Here is a 25,705-nt window from a genome sequence, read left to right on the forward strand (position 1 = left end):
GTAAATCATTCAGCTTCGGTGAGGAAAACTAAATCTCCGAGCACTAAAAAATACTCGGAGACCCCCCGAGCATGCTCAGGAAATCTCGAGCAACGAGTATATTCGCTCATCACTAATGATTTCCCTTTTTCTTCCATGCATGGCTTGTGAGGGCACAGAGTGGAATTGTGTGACTCTTTAAGGCCCCTTTCACACATCAGGGTTTTACTGTCAGGCACAATCCAGCGAATTTTGAAAAAAACGGATCCGTCAAAAATTGCCGCTGGATCAGTTTTTTTCTCTTAGACTTGTATTAGAGCAGGATTGCTCCAGATGGCCTCACGTTTCATCTGTTTTTTGCTGCATCCGTCGCAAATTAGTTTTCCGGCGGCCGAAGAAAACGGACAAAGGAATGATTTTTTCTGTCCGGCGAAAAAAACGCAAAGCGACGGATCAGGCGCAAAAACGGATGAAACATGAGGTGAAATGATGGAATCTGGCGACCGATTCCGTTTTTTTAAAGACATCATGCAAAAAACTCATGCATTCATTCTTTCTCTCGAACAGGAAGTCCAAACTCTATCCCCGGGTAAAAATAAAAAAACTTATCCGTTGCATCAGTTTTTCACAATTTGCAACGGTTCCCTTTTTTTCAAAATTCGCCAGATTGTGTTTGATGGCTAAAAACTGATGTGTGAAAGGGGCCTAATCCTACATAGGAGACCAAGAGCACAGTTTGGAGCTGTCACTGCTGAATCATCTATGGTCTACGAGGCCACAGTGGGTACAAACAGCACCCGCCCTAGTTTATGGTTGTGTTGTTTTCCGTTATGATTTTTTGTATTCCTGTTGCTTATCCTACTGCTTCCTCCCTAACTGATTAGCTTCCTGCCAGTTGGTGGGTGTACACTACTGGGGAGGAGCTAATATTTTTTACATAGTGTCAGCCTCCTGGTGACAGCAGAATAGACCCATGGTTTCCTCTGTCCTCCAATGAAACGATAGAGAAAGAGAGCTTACACTCAAGTACCTAAAATCTTCATTTTTTTTATACACCTTTGGTCAGATAGTTGCACACATGGACATCACATTGACCGAAAATTTTAAAAAAAGCAGTAAGGAATTTGATGTTTGGCTAAAATATTATCTAATGGACAAATTGGGCAAATCTGACCCTATGCTTTCCAAAATTTATACGGTAACCAATTCTCAAAATACATGAGGATGTGGGAGCAATAATTATTCAGAGTGGATAGATCGGACAATCATCCAATTGCTGGATTGCCAAGAGGACCCTGGGGAAATGGTCCTGCTTCTGGGGTATAAATGTCCCCTCTTAATTAAAAGATCTAGTGACACAGGAAAATGTCCAATTCTACTGCAGAATCCACATAAGCACAGCCACCTTGCCGGGAATCATATCTATGTCAACTTTCAGCTTTCATGGCATATAAAGGACATACAATATAAAAGCCGTTCATGGCACAGCAATCTATATGTAATGAATTGGTGCTTCTGAGTGCTACAAGTAAAGATGTATTCCACTGTGTCATTCATCGGCTGTCAAAAGATAAATGAGGATACATAAAAGAGGCGCTACCATCAATGGTGGAAGGGAGAAGAGTGGCTACAATCTCCCCTTGTCCCTTCTGATTCTTGTAAAGGAAGCACTGGAAGCAGTAGAGAACGGCACATCTCAGGACGAAGGGCTGCCTTTCATTCACCATGGACATTAGAAGCACCACAATGGCCGGCCTTCAGAGAAACAAAAGAGGAAAAGAAAAAAAAAGAAAGGTAGAGCGGAAAATGTCTTTAGATTTCAAATGTTACAGTATTCCTTCTCTCTGTGATTACTAAGGGATGTTATGTTTGTGACTAGAGATAAGTGAATCTCCCAAACTACAATTCAGGAAGATGCCCTCACATTGGCCAGCAATTTCATTCAGTGCAAGTCCAAAGTGCCCTATTTCCCAAAAAGATGTTTATTTTGCCTTGACATCTCCCTAGACATCAAAGAATAATAAACATTATACTAGCCTGTCCTAGGCCCACTCTCCCTGTCCTGCCACCGCAGCACACAGTTGGGTCTTCGGCTCGTTCCCTCCATGTGGTCAAGTTGGATGTGAAGTACATCAATGACTAGCGCTGCGCCCCAAATTACCATACGGGGGACGAGTATTTGACGGATGTATATAGTCTTATTTTTCTCAGGCGTCAAAGAATCCAGAAAAATGGCCACACGACATTCTTTCAGGTGAAAAAGGCCTCAGAAAATGCTTATACGTATCTTCACAATTGTTTCTATGTTAAAAGACTTTAAAAAAAACAAACCACCCAGAATATGTCTGGAAGTCATCTGGAGCATTTTCTGAGCCATTTTGCATACCCCCCCCCCAAAAAAAAAAACCTGGAGTTTTAATCATTGTTTAATGGACTGAAGAAAATGCACACGAATGCCCCCCCCCCAAAAAAAAAAAAACACTCAAAAAACAGCCCTCACATAAATGCTTACACAAAAATCAAATTAAAAAGGTTTACAAAGCGCTGGAATAACGCACAAAAACATACTTCAGGAAAAAAAAGAGAAAGCTCCAGCGTCTCCTACAATAGTTTTTGCTTGAAAACACAATGAGGTTCAGATGCTTGAAAAAAATATTGTGTGATCATACCTGTACTGGCAATGCCTCCTGGGAAAAAGTATGCAAATTAGATCTAAAGAAAGAAGAAAACTGTCTCTAGTGCCCCCTACAGGTAGCTATCCTGTAAGCCAATGTCTGACTATTGGATACCAGACAAATAAGAGACGCCCATTTGCACACAGCTATTGCTGGGCCAGTCTAATTTAAGAATTAGATTGGCTGTCCCATTCAGGCTATGTGCACACGTCAGGATTTTGTCAGGATTTGTAGCCAAAACCAGGAGTGGAACAATTAGAAGAAAAGTATAATAGAAACATATGCACCACTTCTGCATTTATCACCAACTCCTGGTTTTGGCTACAAAACCTGATGAAAAAGCCTGACAAAATCCTGACGTGTGCACATAGCCTCACACTGGAGAGTTTCTGCAATGAATCTGTGCACTGAAGGATTCTAAAAAGGGGTCACTTCCTAGGGGGCTTCAGTTTAGGAGCTAAGCAGCAGAACTAATTACCTTGGAGGATTTGATGGAGCATTTACGGAAGCAAAGTAGTCCTGATTAACCTGGTTGCCTCTGATCACCTCCGAGACGGTGTTTATGGTCTTTTAAATGCAAACAAACATAACAATACATTAATTGTGTGTGTAAAGTCAGCAAAGAAAAATCATTGCATGGTATATATGTAATGAAATCCCTATACACGGCTGTGCGGAATATGGAAAACATAGTTCAGGCTCCTAATGTTTAATCTTAAAGTGAACCTGACAGCTGATCCATGCTGCCAGCCAGGTATGTGTGACTGTGAAATGAGCGGAGATTCAAAGATACTTTACAAGCTTCTAGTCGGAAATGCCAGTCCCCGTAGCTTCTCCTGCCCGTTCCCCTTGGTGGACAGGTCTGTGTGTGTATAGGGAGAGAACCATCAGTCACTGGCAGAAGGCGGTGAGAAGCCGCCAAGGACCAGCTTGTCCGGCTAGTCTCCTGTGAGGCATGGTACCCGGCGGTATGCTTTTTCATACATACCTGGCTGAGATCAGTGCCTGACACATGTTGCCCGTGGGTCAGGCAGGGTGTATCAGCTATCAGCTTCCCTTTAGGACAGCGCAGCAGCAGGGAGGGGCCCGCACAGTTCTCAGCCTTAGGGTGGCAACAAGACAAATATACCGACAGGAAAAAGGTAAAAACCATAACACAGTAAAAGTTCTATATGGCTATTTTCACAATGATTTTTTTAGCTTCTGTTAAATGTTTATGAAAAAAAAAGCTAATGGAGTCTATGTTTACCAGAACCCCATGATAGAAGATTTTGGGCACCTACCGTAAAATCTCTCTCGGAGCCTTTATTGGGGGACACAGGAAACCAGCAGTATACACCCACCAACTGGCTGCTCTCAGCCCCATTTCTACCTTTAGGTTTTGTTGTTTTTTATTAATGATCTTTCTTTTTCTGATACAGTTTGCGATTCTGGGCGACAGAGTGTAATTGATCACTCCGCTCTCCCCCTAGAGACCAGGAGCACAGTGTGGGATTGCGTCACTACTGTACCCTCTTGTGTCTACCAGGCAGGACCCCATGCCTCCTAACACATCAAGAGTGTTTGGGGCATCCGCACGGAGGAAGATGCGGACTGGTCCTTGCCACTACACCCTAGCCCGCTCGCCCTCCAGAGCCAGACGTGCAGGGTGGGAAGATGGTATGGGTACCTAATAGCCGCCCAACGTACAGCCCTGGGACCAGGTACCATCCAGCCACCCGTCCCTCCAGAACGTCTGATGACGTCTTCCTTACCGTGCTGCAAAGATGGATTCCGGGGCCTTCAGGACAGGTATCTCTCCCCATAAGTCCCGGGAAAAAAGGAGGGGGTGTCCCCTTAAACACAATAGTGATATGGTGTTTTTTTCGTAAAATCGTTATAGCCCAACCACGGCCCCTCGCCACCCCGCTCTCCCGACGGAGGGTTTTCTAAATGTAGTCCCTGGCTGGTTCCAGGGCCTGCTCCCGTGGACGGTACTTGCCCTCGCCATTTAGTCTGCCAGTTGCGCAGGCTGACTCGCCAACGCACCCTTTTTTTTTTACCTAATGCTGACTCCTCATCGCCATATTTTTTTCCCTGAGTGTCAGGAGACATCCACCTGCTGTACTGCAGTGTTTGAGCCAGACGCTCTGTCAAGACGCTCTGCCTAGATGTTTCAAAATCATTCCCTCCAGGAGTTCTCCCCCTCCCAATCCCTCCAGAGCTTGTGACTCAGCAAAAGCACCTGTATCTCTAATGTTCTTAAAAAAAAAAAAAAGTTCATGACTCCAGGACACACTTATTTTAGACATGGTGGCCCTTTGAGTATACAATATCTTATAGTCCTTCCCAATGAAGCTCCTGCAGAGTCTGTGCATTTCTTCCTCCAGTTGTCCCCTTTTTATTCTCCATTTACATTCAAGCGATAGAGAAATAAAAAGTTTAGTTTTATGTTGTTTTTTTTTACTGGATGAAATTATGACAATTTCCTGCACTATTCTATACAGTACAGACTGTAATTCACACTTCTCCCACTAGAATGGAGGTCCTCTGTGTGAACAGGGGTCTAGAGATGTGACATTTACCGTATCCACCAAAAGCTTTCCAAGCACAAGCGGTAATCGCACAAAAGTAGTACAAAAAGCGCCTAGAAAATGCTTATAGGGGGCTTCCCACATCTAACATTTATCAACTGATTATCACTGAAGTTGGAGACCCAAGCTATGATGTCAGGAGGGCATAGAGGAATCCTCGTCCTAGTGATGCGTACATCGCTAAATCATACAGATCTTACGTTTCCTGCAGATACAGTAAGTTACAAAGATCATTAGTAAGAAACCCCTGTAAAGTGAGTCTCATCAGATTTCACTTATTAGTTAGATCTCTTAGACCTGATGAGGATGGTGTTCTTACTGTGTAAATCCCAAGTCAGAAGGACTATAATCTCATGCACATTTTTTTTTCAAAGTAAGTGCACCAGCCTCAACAAGTCTAATAGATAGATGCAGTTTCTAATGAAAAATCTGGTGACTATAGCAGAGAGAATCGATTCCCTGGACCCTGGTCTTGCGGCCATGTCAGTAATTTGTGGCTACTGGACAAGAGCCCTATGAACGGCTTGCTACCTTTGGAATCGCTGGCACCTCTTCGATCAGAAGACACACTGGGAATGCTGTCATGCCTGGAGGAAAAAGCAGGGCTCATGGCCGGCGGCAATTAACTACTGAAATGGTTGCTGGACCATGTTCCTGCAAATCAATTAGCTCACCTCTACGGGTGACAGCTTACCGTTAAGATTGACATAATTGGCAGCCTGCATGCTCCAGCTACTACAGATGCTCTCCCCAAAGGGATCTTATAAGGCACACCATGATTGTTTCAGATTGTTAGTCATATCACCAGTGACTTACTTCTGTTAAAATGTCTGCAGGGACCCCGGTTGCCATCAAGATGATGCAGAGCTGCTGCAGTAAACCACACTGGTACATGAACTTTTGGCAACTGCTAGTCGCCCCTGGAGGATTCCCTGGAGATACCAGAACCCGGACCAACTGCAAGCAGGAACACAGTGAGTTGTCCGTCAAACATCATTCCTCAAATGTACATATGGTTAGAAAAAATGTGGCCTGTCAGAAAAGAGAAATATCCTACTCCCATCACTTTTGTGGGGTCTGACAGGATGAGAATATACGAAGGTCATAAACTAGAATATCTAGAATAATCTGCAGGTCGAAGATGATGATTTAGGGCACAGTGACACATAAATGCACCAATTTATCAGATATTTATTGAAAATAAGGTGCTGATTGGACCACAGTGAAGAATTACATAGAACTCCGCTCTGCAGAAACTATATTATTTAGTGCTGGCTATCAAAGATATATATACTGGAATTAGTTTTACTACTATTTCATGGAACTCCAGGTTTTTGTTACTCCATCTGAGATCAGCATGATATAGGGAAAGATCAGCTAATCGAGTGATGTATCATTTATTGAGCTGTTTGCTGCAGTTTGGATAAAACCACCTTTTCATGTGCTGCAAATCTATCAGTTCTCTAAATGCTGAGCTCTGTATAACCTCGCCCATACCACTGACTGGCAGTTTTCTGCCTACGCACAGAGTTCACATAATGCTCTCAATCATTGATGAGGGCAGGGTTATAAGGAGCTCATGAATATGAAGGACTACCTGAAGGCAGGTGTACTAGTCCTCTAGTAATAATCTCCTGCTGATAAAACAAAGATTTTACCAAAATCTCAGCAAGCAGCCCAATAAGGCTACTTTCACATTTGCGTTGTGCGGTGCAGCATCGGCGACGCAACGCACATGTAAACGCATGCACAACGCAGCGTTTTGTGACGCATGCGTCCACTTTTGCATGGTTTTTGGCGCAGAAAAAACTGCATCATGCAGCGTCCTCTGCGCCCTGACGCATGCACCACAGTGACGCATGTGTCACAAAACGCAAGTGCAACGCATGTCCATGCGCCCATGTTAAATATAGGGGCGCATGACGCATGCGTCGCAGCGGCTGCGCCTGACGCAACGCTAATGTGAACGTAGCCTAAGAGATAAATAACTGGAATCAGAGTCTATGTCTAAACATTATGCTGCTCTCCGATTAGCTGGCAATAAATTGGTGACACCTTCCCTTTTATTTAGGATATTTACCTGCAGCATCAAATGAAGATTTGTTACTTTCTGTGCAGACCATCCAGAGTTATCATCCCCCACTTCAAACCACGGCTTCATACGTTGGATGTAGGAGCCCTCTTTAAAGAAGTTTTGATTGGAGTTGTTATACTTCAGCAGATTCTGAAGCAGCAGTAGGCAATCTTCCACTACAATTCCTACAACAAAAGTAAAGAAAAAAAGTTGTAAAAAATCTACAAAGATGTAAAGTGCTTGAACTAGACAACCTACTTTGCAATTTAACTATCAATTAAATTTGTGTTTACTGTTATTTCCAAATCTTCTTTATTTTGTTTGCTGCCCATGGCCAAGGGGTCCGGCCAGCGCTGTGTGTAGCAGCGGAGGCTGAACTCATGAAGTGCTTACAAGCTCTTTCATAGCGAGTTTGGAAGAACTGTTCCAAGGCTTGCTGATTATTGTGTCACCGTTACCAGCCAGCTTCAGTGGCAAAACTGTCTGATCAAGAGTACACACAGTGCATGACAGTGCTACTGCCTGAACTATTAATATAAAGTAACTACCGTAATCCCAGCAATCAGGAAGGATGAAAAGAGGGATTTTTGGTACTCCCCGTAAAATCTTTCTTGGAGCCTTCATTAGGGGACCCAGGTAACCATGGGGTGTACTGTCGCTAGGAGGCTGACACTATGCAGAAAAAATGGAAAATAGCTCCTCCTCAGCAGCATACACCCACCGACTGGCACAAAGCATGTCGGTTAGTGTCAAAGCAGTAGGAGAAGCCAAAAACAGAACCATGTACTAGCCAAACAAAAGGACGCATAGGTCCAACATAGGCACAAAACCAGGGGGGTGCTATGTCCCCCAATGAAGGCTCCAAGAAAGACATTTTACGGTGAGTACCAAAAATCCTTCTTTCTTTATCGATTCATTGGGGGACACAGGTAACCATGGGACATCTCCAAGCAGTCCGAAACAGAGTAAACGAAAAAGAAAGGACTTAGATAGGACGGTGCTCAACCGCTGCCTGCAGCACCTTCCTTCCCAGGCCTGCATCAGACGAGGCATGGGTACGAGCCTTGCAAAAACTGACGAAAGTGTGCAAAGATGACCACGTTGCAGCCTTACAAATCTGAGAAGCAGAGGCCTGGTGACGAACTGCCTAGGAAGCTCGTCTGGAGTGAGCCCGTACCTCCAGAAGAGGGTGTCTGTCCTGAACGCGATATGCCTCCAGTATCACGAAACGAATCCAACGGTCGGTGGTGGACTTGGAAGCTGGAAGCCCCTTATGACGACCCTCAGAAATGACAAGGACTCAGAGTGACGAAAAGAAGCAGTTCTTGAGAGATAGATCCGAACAGCTCTGACCAAATCAAGCTTGTGGAGAGACTTCTCCAGGAGATGGACAGGAGAGGGACAGAACGAAGGAAGGACAATCTCTTCATTAATGTGGAATGAAGAGACCACCTTAGGCAAGAAGGAAGGAATGGACCTGAGAACCACCTTGTACTAATGTAGAATAAGAAACGAGGAATGGCAGGATAGTGCTACTAATTCAGATATTCTCCTGATGGACGTAATGGCAAATAAAAGGCAACTTTCCAAGACAGGAGAGAAAACAAGATGTCCTGAATGGGTTCAAAGGTTGCCGAAGCGCGTCGAGAACAAGGTTAAAGGGAACCTGTCACCCCCAAAATAGAAGGAGAGCTAAGCCCACCAGCATCAGGGGCTTAGCTACAACATTCTGGAATGCTGTAGATAAGCCACCGATGTATCCTAAAAGATGAGAAAAAGAGGTTAGATTATACTCACCCAGGGGCGGTCCTGGTATGATGGGCGTCACGGTCAGGTCCGGGGCCTCCCATCTTCTTACGATGACGTCCTCTTCTTGTATTCACACTGCGGCTCTGGCACAGGCGTACTTTGTCTGCCCTGTTGAAGTACTGCAGTGCGCAGGTGCTGGGCCTCTCTGACCTTTCCCGGCGCCTGCGCACTGCAGTACTTTGCTCTACCCTCAACAGGGCAGACAAAGTACGCCTGCGCCGGAGCGTGACTACACGAGGAGGACGTCATCGTAAAAAGATAGGAGGCCCCGGACCGGACCGCGACGCCTATCGGACCGGACAGCAGCGGGACCGCCCCTGGGTGAGAATAATCTAACCTCTTTCTCATCTTTCAGGATACAGCGGGGGCTTAACTACAGCATTTCAGAATGTTGTAGATAAGCCCCTGATGCTGGTGGGCTTAGCTCACCTTCGATTTTGGGAGTGACAGGTTCCCGTTAAGATCCCGCGGCTCTACCGGAGGACAATAAGGGGGTGCCTGGTGAGAGGCTCCTTAATGGACAGTCTTGACTTGGGGATGAGAGGCCAGATTTAGCTGAAAAAGAATTGAAAGCGCAGAGACTTGGCGCTTAAAGGTACTGAGTGTGAGACATGAGTCGAGACCAGATTGAAGAAACCCCCGTATGGAAGGAAGAGAAAATGACATAGGTACAGAATTGTTTTCCTCACTCCATTGGAAGAAGGCTTTCTATTATCTGTGAAAAATACGCAAGGAGGCTGGTTTCCTTGCATTAATCATGATCTGAATTCCCTGATGGGAAAAAAAATGGCCTCCGTCAGAACTGCGGCCTCAACGACCATGCAATTAAATTCAGAGACCGTGAATTCTAGTGGAGGGAGGGGCCTTGTGAGAGCAAATCTGGACGGTCTGGAAGCCTCCAGGGGACATCAGAGAGCATGTCTAGCAACTCCACATACCCTTCCCTTCTTGGCCAGTCCGGTGCTTCCAGATTTACCGGAATCCCTTCCGCTTTTATCTTTTTTTACGACTCTGGGAATCAACGGGAGAGGTGGAAAAAGGTAAGGCAGCTGAAATTGGGACCACGGAATCACTAGAGAGTCGCAATCGATGGCTAGAGGGTCGCATGACCTGGCTACAAATTGAGGCACCTTGTTGTTCATCAGAGACACCATCAGATCAACGTCCGGGGTGCCCCATCTCTGATACATCAGGTCGAAGACGGCGGTGTTGAGAGACCACTCGCCTGATGCGAGACCCTGACGACTAAAAGTCAGCTGCCCAATTGTCGACCACTTGTATATGGAAGGCTGATATCGTGGTAATGTAACATTCCGCCCAAACTAGTATCTGCCTCCTCCGCCATGACCTGTTTGCTGCGCATCCCACATTGATGATTTATGTATGACACGGCAGTGGCATTGTCCAATTGGATGCGGACCAGGTGACCTGCAAGGCGGGTCTGCCAGTGACAAAGGGAAAGGTAAACTGCCTTGACCTCCAACAGATTTATGGGGAGAGCGGCCTCCTGGGAAGTCCAGAAAACTTGTACTGTGTGATGGAGAAAACCCCCTCCCCATTCAAGGAGACTGGCATCGGTGGTGATGATCTGCCAGCGGAGAGGGAGGAAGGATTTCCCATGCAGAACAGAGGAGGGAGTCCACCATTTTAAAGACTGCTTCACCCTGAGAGGCAGCAGAATGGATTGGTCCAGGGAAGCAGACCTCTTGTCAGCTGAAGGGGACGGGTATGAAACTGGGCAAAGGGCACGGCCTCCATAGCGTCGATCATCTACCCCAGAACGCTCATGGAGAGACGTAGGGGATGTGGAGATGGGCGGTTTAGAGCATGGATCCCCTGACGAAGAGGGGAAATCTTCTCTCCTGGAAGGAAGACCTTGGCTTCAACTGTGTCGAACCTCATGCTCAGAAACACCAGACGCTGAGCAGGGGTCAGGGAGAACTTCTCCCTGTTGACTATACAGCCAAGATGGACGAGAGTGTCCAGGGTTATCTGGAGACTCAGATGGCAGTCTTGGGAAAATGGCCCCTTGATAAACAGATCGTCCAGGTAGGGGATTATGAGAATCCCCTTGGAGCGAAGGATGGCCATAACCACTGCCAAGTCGAAGGGAAGGGCTGTGAATTGATGGTGTTTCTCCTGAATACCGAAACGGAGAAAACGCTGGTGCTGGACACAGGCAGGAATGTAAAGATAAGCGTCTTGAACGTCCATAGAGCATAGGAACACTCCTGGCTCCATAGAGGCAATGACCGGACGTAGAAACTCCATCCGGAAATGACGGATCCGGACATGATGGTTCAGCTGCTTTAAATCCAGGATCGGACGGAGAGATCCGTCGATCTTTGGAACCACTAATAGATGGGAGTAAAATCCTGAAAGGCGTTCGTGCAAGGGAATGGGTACAATAACTTTTGTCCATAGAAGGGAGATGGCCTGAAGAAAACCTGGAGCCTGAGCCAGGAGTCTTGGTAGAAGAGACAGGAAGAAAGGTCTTCCTGATTTTGTAGTCTTAAGTCACAAGCTCTCTGACCCAGGCGTTGATGACCAATGACAACCAGGCGTCACGGAAAAGTAGAAGCCGGACTCCCACCCCGGAGGAATTCCCAGGTGTGGGTAACCCATCAGGTTGAGGAAAACCTGTTGGAATGAGACTCTGAGGGTTTGGAGGATCCACCCCTTAAATGCCTGTGAGGAGCCCATTTGAAGGACAGCTTCCTCCTCTCTCTTTGGAGCAGGTGAGCGAGCGGACTTGGCGGGAGGAAGTCCCTGGAGGAGAAAAGGGCAGAAAGGAGCGAAACTGGAGAGATCGCTTCCTATTGAATGGTCGTTTAGACTTAAGCTGGGGAAGGGAAGTACTTTTGTCACCGGTAGCATCCAAGATTAATTGATCCAGCTTGGATCCAAACAGTCTAAAACCTTGGAAGGAGAGGTTAGTGAACGACTTTTTAGATGATAGGTCCGCGTTCCAAGCTTTAAGCCAGACAATATGGTGTATGGTAACGATGTAGCTGGTAGCCCAGGCGTTACAACTGGCCGCATCCAAGGAAGTTGCCAACAGAAATTTGCCAGCGTGGATGATGTGGTCTGCCAAATCGGCCAGCACATATGGGCGAACTGCTGTAAGAATACCCTGACAAAGCATTCTTGCCCACGCAGAAATAGACTATGCTACCCAGGAAGAAGCAAAAATGGGATATAGGGAGGCACTGGCTGCGTCGAAAGCTGACTTGGCCAAGGATTCATTCTGCCTTTCCGTGGAATCCTTGAGAAAAGCACAATCCGACGGAGACAAAAGTGTCTTGCGAGACACCAGCGGATCAACGGTAGGGGAGTCTGTGCATTTACTAATGCGGTCCGGACTAAGGCTAAGTACACATAAGCATTTCTGTGCGCAACGCATAATCTGCATGTGCAAACGCATGCTAGAACGTCCTAGCGTACCAATGCGTTCCCATAGACAGTAATGCGTTGTTTTGACGCACTCATCCGCATGCGCAAACCTGCACATATTTGATGCCTCAAGAAATGCAACATACTGCGTTTGCCGCACACCGCTACGACGCAGGCGTACGCTACCGCATGCGAACTGATGCCCCTGTTTCCACAATTTTAAATATATGTACACAAGACGCATGCGGATCGGTACGCAGGTATACGCTGCGCACACATATGCTAATGTGAGTCCGGCCTAAATGGATAAAGAACATCCAGCAGTTTCCTCCCTGGGAAGCGGTTTTCAGAGAGTTCCCAATGCTTGGAAACAATTGCATCAAACTTCCAGTGGTTAGAAAACACCTGGGAGAGACTTTTTTTGCTCGTTTGAAGGAGACGTAATGCTCCTGCACAGAGGCCTCATCCTTTAACACTAAGGGTCTGCGCAATCGCCACAATAAGGCTATCATATCTTGAAGTTTTGAATTCTAAGCCACCTCAGAAGAGGGGGCATGGGATAGGATGGCATCCTGGAGGATGTAGAGGAGCCCGGAGAGCTGGACAGAGCTCGCTTCCTTGATTTAGCTTCAGATTTGACGTAATGAGGGTTGCGGTCAGGTGCATGCGAATCACCATGAGAGGTGTTCGGAGCACTGGTGGCTGCAGACAGGTTTGGAACGCACTCTAGGACCTGAACCAGGGACTATGACACCCTGGTCAGGTCAGAAACTGATTGCGACATAGCGACAGCCCACTTCGGAGGAAAGGGTGTGATCTCATCCCAGACAGTGGGGGGACTTCTGAGATGCAGAAAGGTGAGGGCTGATCTGAGGGCCACTGCTTCTTACAGAAGGCGCAGGCGTAATGAATAATTGTAGGTTTCGAGGGGCAGGGGAGAGCCTCCCTAGAGTTGGGCATAAGTGGGAGCTTTGCAGATACTGCTGTGGAGGACCAATGAATAGGGTAGAACAAAGCCCTACCCACTGTCAGCTACGATCCAGCTGAGGTAGTGAGGTCTGCTGTGTCCCTCTGCAGGTTGTGTGTCCGCAGAACTGTGGCAGAAGGGAGCGGTGCGTGCAGACTGATGCAGGCGGCAACGCAAAGATGGAGGAGTCCAAACACTGCAGGAGGCATGGTTGGCCAATATGCCTGCCGGTGATGCGATGCAAGAGCCCACCCATTGAATGGCTATGCCAAAGGTGGGCGTGTACTGACCGAGGAGAAGAGGCCCTGTGATAGGTCTAAAAACGAGTGGGGAAGAAGCAGGCTGACAATGTGATTGCGAGGGGTGTGGCCCAGAAATGCCAGGACTGTGATAGAGAAAGACGAGCTTTCATTGGAAAGAAAGCGGGCAATCTAAAAGAAGCGCGGTGAGTGGCCGGTAAGGGGGCATTGCTGAAAAGAGGGGTGCTAAAAAAGGGCCAAAGATGGCCATTAAATTTAGCTGGGCACCACAGCGAATATGCGCCAGGGCTGAGTGAAACCGCGGGGAGGTCAGGGACATACCTGAAAAGGGAGTTCCGAATCCTTCTTTGCCCCTTGAGGATAACACCAGGAGCCCCCGGGTAGGAGAGGAACACTGGGATAAGGTATCCTCCTTCCCACACCATCCTGGGTCCAGACGTTGCAGAAGACTGTTAACCACTAACAAGTCAAGGAGAAGGCCACCACTGGTGATCACTGTCTTCCTCCCAGCCCTCTCCGAGGAGAGGGGTGGGGAGGGGAAAAGGTTAGGACCGGCCACCGGGAATCACCCTGATGCACCGTGACAATGGATTAGGTCCTGCCCTGCGGGTCCAAGAGTGATTGATGTGGGTGTCACCACACTGCTCTCTCGGTCGCACTATAGTGGGACAACAGTTGAAAAATCTGCACCCTGTAGAAAGAGAAAGAACTTGTAAAACAAAGAGAAAAAGATTAATAAAACACAACAGGTGCCCTGAAAAGGAAACAACGGGTCTAGGAATAGATCCATGTTTGCCTCCTACTGACATTAAGCAAAAACTGGCATGCTTTGTACCAGTTGGTGGGTGGATACTGCTGAGGAGGAGCCATTTTCTTTTTTTTCTGCATAGTGTCAGCCTCCTATCGTCAGAAGCATACACCCCATGGTTACCGGTGTACCCCAATGAAGCAACAAAAGCAAGTAGTGCACTGCTGAAGACAGGGTATGGGAATAACCCTTTACCAAGAGTTTATTGATAATAATACTAGCATGGAACTGGGAACGCCTGCTGTGCTTCTGAAACGTCCATCATCACAAATGCTGAGAAAATAACATTGAAAATCAATAAGAGTGATTTCACATTGCGTTCTGTGTACCGGTCAGGGCATATGCTTGAAATCGCCTGCAAAATGGGGGCCAGACACAGGCACCTATGCGGCCATAGTCTGTAATGGTGAAGGCAGAGCAATCGGAAGTGTACACCTGCAGGAGGATGACAGCCAGAAATAGTTGACTGTGTCCGAGTGTCCGCCTCCTGTAGGTGTACACTCCCTTAAGTGCACGGCAGTGCACACGCTGGCTCTGCAATCACCATTAGGCTATGTGCACACGTTCAGGATTTCTTGCAAATTCCTGAGAAAAACCTGACATTTTCTGCAAGAAATCTGCATGCGTTTTTGGTGCGTTTTTTTCCGGACATTTCCCAATGCATTTTATAGTGGGAAATTTGCAAAAAACAGCAAAATTAATGAACATGCTGCGTTTTTTACCGCGAAAAATCAACAACGTGTGCACACAGCCTAAGTCTATTGGCTCTTTCAGTGCATGCGTCCGGAACCAGTTTTGAGGGGAATCTAGAATGTATGCCCTGACGGGAACACAGAACGCACTGTGAAAGCATCCTAACACAATCCACATAATAAAATGGTTCCCACCATGAAGGGTGAACTACATATGAGGTCCTATGAGTAAAGCAACCACCCTAAAGCTCCATTTTATGGAAACCACAAAACTATTTATTAGCCAAGTTCTCAAGTTAAAGAAACGTTGTAATTCACCACTTCACACTCACCACCATCGCTGTTCCCTTCCTCTGTAATGATGTCAAGGAGTCTCTCAAAAGCATTTTCAAAGGCTACAATTTTCTGTATGGCGGCATTGCTTTTTGTCAATTGCTGTAGCAACAAAAGGCCCTGCAGTACAAAAGAGAAGTTACCTTCAGGTGACCTGAGCACATTCATGCCAGGCCATCATCGCCTTACCGCTAAATTACTTTAATGATTGTGAAAACTCAGAGCTATAATTAGATGGAGAACAATACTTATTAATGGGAACCGTTTTTATTTATTCTTTTAAGAAATTGATGATCAAGGGAAAGAGTTGGAATGTTTATTTAAGGCTTTTAGGCTGGGAAAGGCTCAACAACCATGGATCTTCCCAGCCTGATAATATCAGCTCTCTGCTGTCTTCTTTACCTTTGCTGGTTACCAAACATAAGGGGTAACCCATTTAGTCTTTTTTTTTTTTTTTTTTTTTTTTTTTTTTTTTACATTTTATTAGGTTATTACTTGTACAGTAAGCTACACACAACTCACTTTTTGCATATCTTTAACATCTAAAAATCTGGAATTTCTATTCTACATTCTATTCCAGTACACGGCACATGGATAGTACACAGGGATGGCCAAGTGAAAATCATACAGATAGTAAAAACGGACCATCTCATGCTTACGTGTTTTTTAAACGGACATGTGAAGGGGGTCTAACGAAAGAAAAACATATCTGCACATAGGTTAAATCAAACTAAAACACACATAAAAAAGATATACAGATGTAGCAAGGTTTTAATGTACTATATCAGTAGATTATACTTTTCCATAGCACGGCCTAGTCTTTGACTTACATCATTACGGATCACCTCTCTGGAGTCATCTAGCAAATCCATAAGTCTGGAAACCCCTGAAAAATAAGATTTCTTCATTTTAGAATATATAGAAAACACCTAATATCCTTCACCCAGAGATATTATGTGACAGCTATAACCAAAATGAAGCATCTGTCACTATGACCGACACCTTTGGCTTCAGCTCTCCTATTTGGCACTTTGAGGGCTATTTAGCAGACGCCACTACTTTCAAATGTTCTCGATCCAATGAAGTACTAAACTTATGTAGTCGGTCATAGTAACAAACGCCAAAAAGATCTATTAAATATATAGCATGCAAATAATAAAGACCAGTCATTGTGGCGAATGACCCTTACCCATAGGGCTGACCAAAATGATCTGCTGAACTTGAGGTCCCTGCTGTCTCAGAAGACTTGTCAGTAGTTTCACACCCGGCCAACGAACATGGAAGTCAAATTCCTGTAAAAGCAAATGAGACAGATAAATAATGGAGCAGATTTATGAAGACCAGTGCCATAATTCAAGCTTGAACTGCACCACAAAATTGGGGCAAGTGCTATAATCCACATTTACTACATGCTCAGTCACTTGCATTGCTAGATACTTTTTAATAAGTTTTCTTTGTGTGATCATGAAATATGGCTGGAAGGTGAAAAATACTGGTCCCTAGTCAACGTCAAGCAAAAAGTCCCATATGTATTGTATCCTACAGTATGTGCCACTGTGCTCAATTTTTTTCACAGTAAGCACGAGTCTAAAATTGCCCCAGTGGCCAGTGTGAAAATGGTAAGATTAATCATTTTTATTTATTTTATAAAGATCGCAAAGCAAATAGAAAAAAAAAAATCCAAAAAATGTTTTAAAAATACAGGTAATACAAGACCCTAATAATCATAAGGCTATTTTCTGATGATAGCTTCCCTTTTAAGTGCATCAGTTACCAAATTTCACAATACTAACAGCACAAATTATTAAAAAAAATGTTTGACCATGTTTTTGCCTACAACTCTGAATGTAGCATAATGTAGGGACAGAAATTCTGATTGCAGTGATATGCATCACTTAAGGTACCAAATACCGGTAGGTAGTGAATAAATCCATTAATTCAAAGCAAAGAAAGTTGTATTTTTTTGAGTGCCAGAGGTTACACATATATTTTATACTGTACTTTTTTCCTCTGAGCACCATCTGAGACTAAATATAGAGTGCGCCCCTCCTGTCTTTGTCTATCACTTAAGGTACCGTCACACTCAGCAACTTTGCAAAGAGAATGACAACAATCCATGACGTTGCAGCGTCCTGGATAGCGATCTCGTTGTGTTTGACACGCAGCAGCGATCTGGATCCCGCTGTGATATCGCTGGTCGGAGCTAGAAGTCCAGAACTTTATTTCGTCGCTTGATCACCCGCTGTCATCGCTGTATCGGCGTGTGTGACGCCGATACAGCGATGTGTTCACTTGTAACCAGGGTAAACATCGGGTTACTAAGTGCAGAGCCGCGCTTAGTAACCCGATATTTACCCCGGTTACCATTGTAAATGTAAAAAAAAAAAAAACAGTACATACTCACCTTCTGATGTCTGTCACGTCCCCCGGCGTCCACAGGGTTACGCGCTGCTGCCGAGAACTTCCTGCACTGAATGTGTCAGCGCCGGCAGTAGCAGAGCACAGCGGTGACGTCACCGCTGTGCTCTGCTTTACTGCCGGCGCTGACACATTCAGTGCAGGAAGCTCTGAGCAGCAGTGCGTAACCCTGTGGACGCCGGGGGACGTGACAGATATCAGAAGGTGAGTATGTACTGGGTTTTTTTTTACTTTTACAATGGTAACCAGGGTAAATATCGGGTTACTAAGCGCGGCCCTGCGCTTAGTAACCCGATATTTACCCTGGTTACCCGGGTGCTGCAGGGGGACTTTGGCATCATTGAAGTCAGTTTCAACGATGCCGAAGTCGTTCCCCTGATCGTTGGTCGCTGGAGAGAGCTGTCTGTGTGACAGCTCCCCAGCGACCTAAACAGCGACGCTGCAGCGATCGGCTCGTTGTCTATATCGCTGCAACGTCGCTGAGTGTGACGGTACCTTTACTGGGCTGCTTGCTGCAGTTTTGATAAAATCACCGATTTATCTGCGGCAGATCTACCAGTTCTCTGAACTCTGTATAACCCCGCCCACACCACTGATTGGCAGCCTTCTGCCTATGCACAGTTTATACACTGGCCAATCAGTGCTGTGGGTGGGGTTTTCCAGAGCTCATGAATATGGAGAACTACATGGCAGCAGGTGTACTAGTCCTCCAGTGATAATCTTCAGCTGATAAAAACGGATTTTATCAAAACTACAGCAAGCAGCCCAATAAGTGACACATCGCTGGAATCAGAGTCTCTGTCTCTACTTTATGCTGCTCTCAGATTAGGTGACAAAAACTTGGTGACAGATTCCCTTCTTGGTGACAGATCTTCTATGTGTTGTATTTGAGGAATTAATGTGCACACAAAATGTTTATTTTATCATCTGTAATATTTAAATATAACATAATTGAATCCAATTTTAATATCTGTGCATTTTTATTACAAACACTGCTCACATTTAGTAAATAACAGTCATCAGTTACACATACAGTCTGGCGTTTCCATACAATTTGCCCATGTGCCAGCTATGAACTGCATTTCTCTGAAGAGTACATTTTTAGGTTCTTAAGGATGCACCATACGGAGCAGTGTAACGTCACACGAGGCCAACAGTGGCACTACCGGCAGCAGGGTCCTGGAGTACGACAACCAGGCTGATGGGCACTCTACTGGATGCAGGAGGGTATAATATATGGTGGATGTAGCAGCTTCCTTTTCTGCCTGTGTGAGGGTCCGCCCTATGGTCTAGCTGTTTCTACCCCTGAAATAACAATCTCCACAATCCCAAACTGTCACTGAGGGTCCTCTATGAGAACAGCATAAAAAAAGGAAGATTTATTTTCTGATGGACGGGGTAAGTACTGCCAGGAAGAAGCAAGATACCAGAGCGGTGGATTCTGTAAAAATGTATACAGAGGGGCATGGCCTGGAATCTTAAAAATATATAAATATTTTATCTGCTGTGGCATCTAGAAATAAAAAGATGGAAGTTTTTTTTTTTTTTTACCAGACAGCCACTTGTTGAAGACAAAACGAAGAAACAGATGAGACTAACCTCTAAAATAGAGAGTAACATTGTGACATTTTCCTGCTGTTTAATGAACATTTCTGTGAACTGGACTCCCAGGTCGTCTGTCTGCACTTGCTGGTTCTCCTCTGTAAAATGAATCACACACATTTTAGAAATAAAATGGCAGAGGAGTAGAATGTGCTGTTATCTTTATTAATGGTAATGATGGTGAAGTGCCCTCAGTGGTTTTACCCCACAATCAGATCCTGGGCATGCTAAAAGAAATAGTCGAAAATACCCAAAGTGGAAGGAACTCCAGCCTCCAACACTGGAGACAAGCAGGTCTGCATTTGATAAATATATAATGTATTTACTTTGTAACAGCACTATGCCTTCTCCATCTTGCGCCGCCCTTCTTCCCCAGCATGGTGTCGTTAAGCAGACTCATCTAGTCCTATTCAATAGACTGCTGATATCTCAGATTAGGCATCAGATTTTATGGGAATGTGGCATTACTGTACATGTACATATGGGGGTGTGCGTGACTGTAGTGTGGCTGTATGCACTGCCTACAGGTGTAGAAAGGGTGATCATGTGTGTCTGTACAGGTGTAAAGTGTGTGACTGTAGCATGTATGGATGTAGAGAGTGGATGAATGTGAGGGAGCTATGCTCTGTGAAGCCAGGGCTGTCAAGCAAAAAAGAAGGAAGGTGGACATAAAAGGAAAACAAGCAGGTGGTAAGTTGCACTTAAACCTGTCAGCAGGTTTTTGCTATGTAATCTGAGGACAGCATGAGATAGGGGTTAAAACACAGACTTCAAGCATGTGTCACATGTCAGGCTGTGTGCTGTTACTTACAATGAAGGTTACATCACCTAGTGATTATCATTGTCTGGACTACAGCAGCTATGAATGATAGTCCCACTCTGTCCCATCCCGTGATACGCAGCTCACTGTCTATGGATAATGCTCTCACAGCCTGGTGGGATAGCTTTATCAGCTCTGCTGCATTGCTAAGTCTAAAAACTTGGTGTCTGAACCGCTGCACTCAAGGAACTAAGTGATACACAGTTGGATTCAGCTTCTTTTTACCTGCATCACGCTGCTGTCAGATGAGCTAGCAAAAACCTGCTGACAGATTCCCATTAAATGTTTGGCCACGCCATGATGCACTGAGTGGCTATGCTTTGTTTGAGCACTAGCAGTCATTCTGAGTCCCTTTAAAGGGACTCAGTCACCTGAATTTGGAGGGCTATGTAAATGCCCTGTGTCCGATCCGATGGGCAGTGTTTCCTCTTCTTTCATTCACCCTCTCCTTTCCCGCTGTCCGCAATATTTTCTTGAATTTGAGTAGGTTTCCTCCGTAGTTCACGTGTGCGCAATGCAATCTTGCCTTGCGCACGCGCAGTATGCTCTGCCCAACTACGGGCAAAGCCGAAAAGCATTACTGCGCATGTGTCGCCGCAGTATGTCCCGGAACACAGCGAAATACTTCCGGGACATAGTGCGCCGGTGCATGCGCAGTAATGATTTTCGGCTTTGCCCGCAGTTGGGCAAAGCATACTGCGCGCACGCGTGAACTACGGAGGAAACCTACTCAAATTCAAGAAAATATTGCGGCCAGCTGGAAAGGAAGGGGTGAATGAAAGAAGAGGAAACACCGTCCATCAGACCGGACACAGGGCATTTACATAGCCCTCCAAATTCAGGTGACAAAGTCCCTTTAACCTTCTAGTATCACTTTGTGGGACGCAGATAGGCCCAATTTTATCTATGTAACAGCTTCTATTGTTTCTTAGTATTGGAAATGTGAGAATGATTTTTAATGGAGCTTGACTATGGAGCTTGCTCCTAATCTACCACTCGATCCAAAAAAAAAAAAAAAAAGTAATTTGACAAATTAAAAACATTACCATGTAGCAAAATAAAGAACATTGCCAGACAACAAATGGCAATTGTGTGATTAATAATAATATACACACATGAATACATATACTCCTATCCTACTGTACACCTACAGCTTGAAGTTTCCACTAATTACCTGTATATCCAGTATACCGTATATACTCGAGTATAAGCCGAGATTTTCAGCCCATTTTTTTTAGTCTGAAAATGCCCCTCTCGGCTTATACTCGAGTCATTGTCACAGGGGGTCGGCAGGGGAGCGGCAGGAGTCGGCGGCTGTCACATCATACTCACCTGCTCCTGGTGCGGTCTCTGCAAGTCCCTGCTTCTCAGATGGTCTCCGGCACTGGCAGCTCTTCCTGTGTTCAGCGGTCACGTGGTATCGCTCATTAAAGTAATGAATATGCACGCGACTCCACTCCCATAGGCGTGGAGCTCATATTCATTACTTTAATGAGCGGTACCATGTGACCACTCAGCACTGGAAGGAGCTGCTGCCCCAGGACAACGGAGAAGCAGGAAGTGCAGAGACAGTGCCAAGAGGGTAAGTATGACTGGGAGGGTGAGCCATGCGATATTCACCTGTCCCCGTTCCACCGCCGGGCTACGTCTTCCACGTCCTCTAGCTGCGATGTTCAGGTCAGAGGGCACGATGATGTGTTTAATGCGCGCCCTCTGCCTGAACAGTCATTGCAGAGACCCGGAAGACACAGCGCAGCGGTGGAACAGGGACAGGTGAATATCGCAAGTGTCGGTGTCCTGAGCCAGCGGCGACTCCCGCACCTGACCCCCATAGCGCGCCGGTGTCCCCGCCTGCTTAGGACACTGGCAAATGGCCCCCAGTGACGAGAGGAGAGTATGTCATTTTTTATTTTTTAATCGCAGCAGCCGCATATGGGGCATATTGTTCTATGGAGCATCTTATGGAGCCATCAACCTTTATGAAGCATTCTATGGAGCATATTATGGGGCCATAAACCTTTATGGAGCATTATATGGGGCATATTATTCTATGGAGCATCTTATGGGGCAATCATTAACCTTTTGTGCAGCATTATATGGGTCATATTTTAATATGTAGCATCTCATGGGGCCATTATTAACCCTTGTGCAGCATTATATGGGGCATATTTTAATATGGAGCATTATATGGGGCATATTTTTTGTATGGAGCATCTTATGGGGCCCATCATGAACTGTATGGAGCATTATATGGGGCTCCTGATTCAATATGGATATTCAAAAACATTTAAAGGTAAGGTACCGCGTTTGTAGATCATTCATTAATCAATGTAATGTAGCATAACATGCTGTTATAACCAAGATTTGAATGCATGTAAAAAAGATTTTGTGTGTTATACCAGTAGAAAGAAGGAACTGGGGGCTGACATCTTGGTTTCACAGTAGTAGCACGACACTAGCAGTGTCATATTACGGCACCCCATGGACATAGGAGATAATAGACCGCTGCGGACCCTATCTATAACATTGAAGAGGCATTAGCAGTGAGCTGGGCACGCCTCTGTGGGCTGCACAACTCACTGCTGTAGGTGTGACTAGCAGCCATTTTACTATAGCCCAGTGCTATCTGCCCAGATCCACTTGCTCTCTATCGCTGCAGGTGCAGAACAGAAGCGCTGACTGGAGCCGGAGAGTGCGGGTGATTTATCTCCCTGCTCCTCTGTCTGTACTCCAGGCACTGCATGTTCTGAGCAGACATCCTCTGCTCCTCACACGCTGCCCTCCCAGGGTGCTTCTCCTGCTATGTCTCCGCCTCCCCACTTGCACACAGTCCCGGAGATCTCCGGTAAGCTGCACTCTCTCCCACCCCCCGTGCCGCTCTTCCTCCTCTCCTCCCTGCATTCTCTCCCCATGTCGCTCTCCCTCCTCTCCCCCTGCATTCTCTCCCCCCGTGTCACTCTCCTTCCTCTCCCCCCTGCATTCTCTCCCCGTGTGTGGGGGGTCTCTATGCGTGTGTGCAAGCATCGTCCGATGGGACTACAAGTCCCATCGGACGATGCCTGCTACACTGACAGTGATTGACACATTAGCCAATGATGGGACAGTAGTAGTCCCATCATCCGGCTAATGTGTTGAATGAAAAAAAAAAATACTCCATACATGCTACATACGTGCTACATACATGCTGCATACATGCTACATACATCCATCCATGCTACATACATGCTACATACATACTGCATACATACATCCATACATACATGCTACATACATGCTACATATATGCTATACATGCTACACACATGCTACATACATGCTACATACATACATCCATACATGCTACATACATACTGCATACATACATCCATACATACGTAGCGCCCCCACTGCCGCAGGGCCGAGGGGCACCCGGTACCGGGCCTCTGAGTCTCTGCTCTGGGGTTGTCACGGTGGCTAGACCCGGTCCGTGACCCTGCTGAGGGGCGTACAATGAAGGTGGAGGTATAGTGAAGATGTTATGATGTGGTGCAGGCCGCAGTAAATAACGAGGACACCAGGTTGCAGTCTCTTTACCTCTTTACTGAAGGCTTCAGGATCCTCAGTCTGGAATACGGTTAACCGGGCTGCGCAAGTCCGGCCGGTCCGATGGCACCTCCAGAGTTCCCTTTGCAGGTGGAAATCTGTGCCTACCTTCTAGCGCTTGTGTGTTGTGGTCCTCCCCTGCTGTGCTTACGGGATAGTCCCCACAACTGTTGTGTCTGTTTCTTAAGTTTCCTCACAACTCGATTATGATGTTCTTCTACGTCCCCCAGATGCTATGGTTAGGACGCACCCGTATGACGGGGAGGCTCGGAGCTCTTCCTGGACTCTAGTGTCGCCCTTCTCCTGTTGTTGCCCTCCCTGTGTCTTCGTAGGTGATTTAGGCGAGACAGCCCGCCTATAACTGACTGTCCTGCCGTAGGTTTGAAGTATTGCTTGGAGCCTAATACTTCCTCGGCGTTCCGGCCACCGGCTGCGCGCCTCAGTAGGATGTTGCCTCGTCTTACAGCACGACTCCTACTGGTATTCTCCTTGTTGCGTTGATCTCGTTTCTCACTCAGCACAATATACCTCGCTTCTTGTCCTTTCTTAGGGCACCGCCGCTATCTCGTGCAGGCGCGGTCCCGTAACGTTCTCTCTGTTCGCTAGGCCTCTGTCAGGATCCCACCCCTGACAGGGACCCCTCTGAATCTTCCCCTGCAACACCCTCTGCCACAAGGTGTTGCCTGGTTCCAACCCAGTCAGCTTTCTGTCTAACTTCCTATCCAACCCCCAGTTTTACCAGACTGTGAGGAGTGGCCTAATACATAGCACCCTTAGCTCCCCCTGGAGGCCAGACTGTGAAGTGTATTGGTGTCTGTGATACCTGGTCAGGTGAACTCCTTCAGTGCCATCAGACGTACCATAGCCCCCCTTAGCGGCGGAGCAACAGTACTGCAACGACCAGGACTCTGGGGCGCTGCACATACTACATGCTACATACATGCTACATACATGCTACATACATGCTACATACATACATATAGACATACAGTACATTAAACATAGATTACATACATACTACATACAATACATTCATACATTACATACAATACAGACATACATACATGAAACATAGATTACATACTCACCATTACTTGTCATTTTGTTCCCCGAAGCCATTGTAATCTGTAAAAAATATGAAAAAAAACAAACAACCAATATACTCCCTGTCCGCAGAAATCCACGAGTGTCCCATGACGATCTCCCATGGAGAGCAGCAGCATAAGATAATGCGACTGTTCTCCAGGGGCTCCAGGAACACAATGAGGGCAGGAAGGTATCCTTCCACCACTGTATTCCTCCGCTGCTGTAAAAAAAAAAAAAGTCCCTAGTCTCACTTTATGGCATTGCTGGGTGAGACATTTTCCCACACAGCTTTTTGCCATAAAGAAAGACTTTGGACCTTAGTAACCTCTCAGTGATGCACTGCAGGAGCCATTGTCTCCTGTCAGTGTGTCACTGAGGGTCCTATAGAGCAGTGACATCACCCGATGTCACTGTTCTATAGGGGAGATGGTCGTGGGACACTCGTTATTAATTGGACTACGGCGGACAGGTAGTATACGGTTTATTATTTTACGTTTTTTGCAGGCGCTGAAGTATGGTAAGTATGGTGAAATGAAGAATATTAAAATACTTTTTACTAATGTGTGCGTGTTTTATTAACCCTTTCTTACTATTGGATTAATAACGGATAGGCGTCTTATTGACGCCTCTCCGT

At 46.0% G+C, this 25,705-nt stretch overlaps 1 protein-coding gene across 4 annotated transcripts in view; it reads right to left on the reverse strand.

Annotated features, from left to right (window-relative positions):
- USO1 (USO1 vesicle transport factor) overlaps positions 1–25,705 on the reverse strand; it is a 123,528-nt gene that overhangs the window by 37,871 nt on the left and 59,952 nt on the right. For all 4 annotated transcript variants that reach the window (XM_077276497.1, XM_077276484.1, XM_077276490.1 and 1 more), the window contains 8 exons: positions 19,581–19,681; positions 16,753–16,855; positions 16,394–16,449; positions 15,563–15,683; positions 7,308–7,486; positions 6,044–6,184; positions 3,133–3,221; positions 1,580–1,734 (listed from right to left, as the gene is read on the reverse strand). In XM_077276497.1, coding sequence (XP_077132612.1) covers positions 1,580–1,734; positions 3,133–3,221; positions 6,044–6,184; positions 7,308–7,486; positions 15,563–15,683; positions 16,394–16,449; positions 16,753–16,855; positions 19,581–19,681 — 945 coding nt within the window. The remainder of the gene's footprint in view (positions 1–1,579; positions 1,735–3,132; positions 3,222–6,043; positions 6,185–7,307; positions 7,487–15,562; positions 15,684–16,393; positions 16,450–16,752; positions 16,856–19,580; positions 19,682–25,705) is intronic.

This window comes from Ranitomeya variabilis, chromosome 1 (genome assembly GCF_051348905.1).
Source record: "Ranitomeya variabilis isolate aRanVar5 chromosome 1, aRanVar5.hap1, whole genome shotgun sequence".
NCBI classification, from domain to species: domain Eukaryota; kingdom Metazoa; phylum Chordata; class Amphibia; order Anura; family Dendrobatidae; genus Ranitomeya; species Ranitomeya variabilis.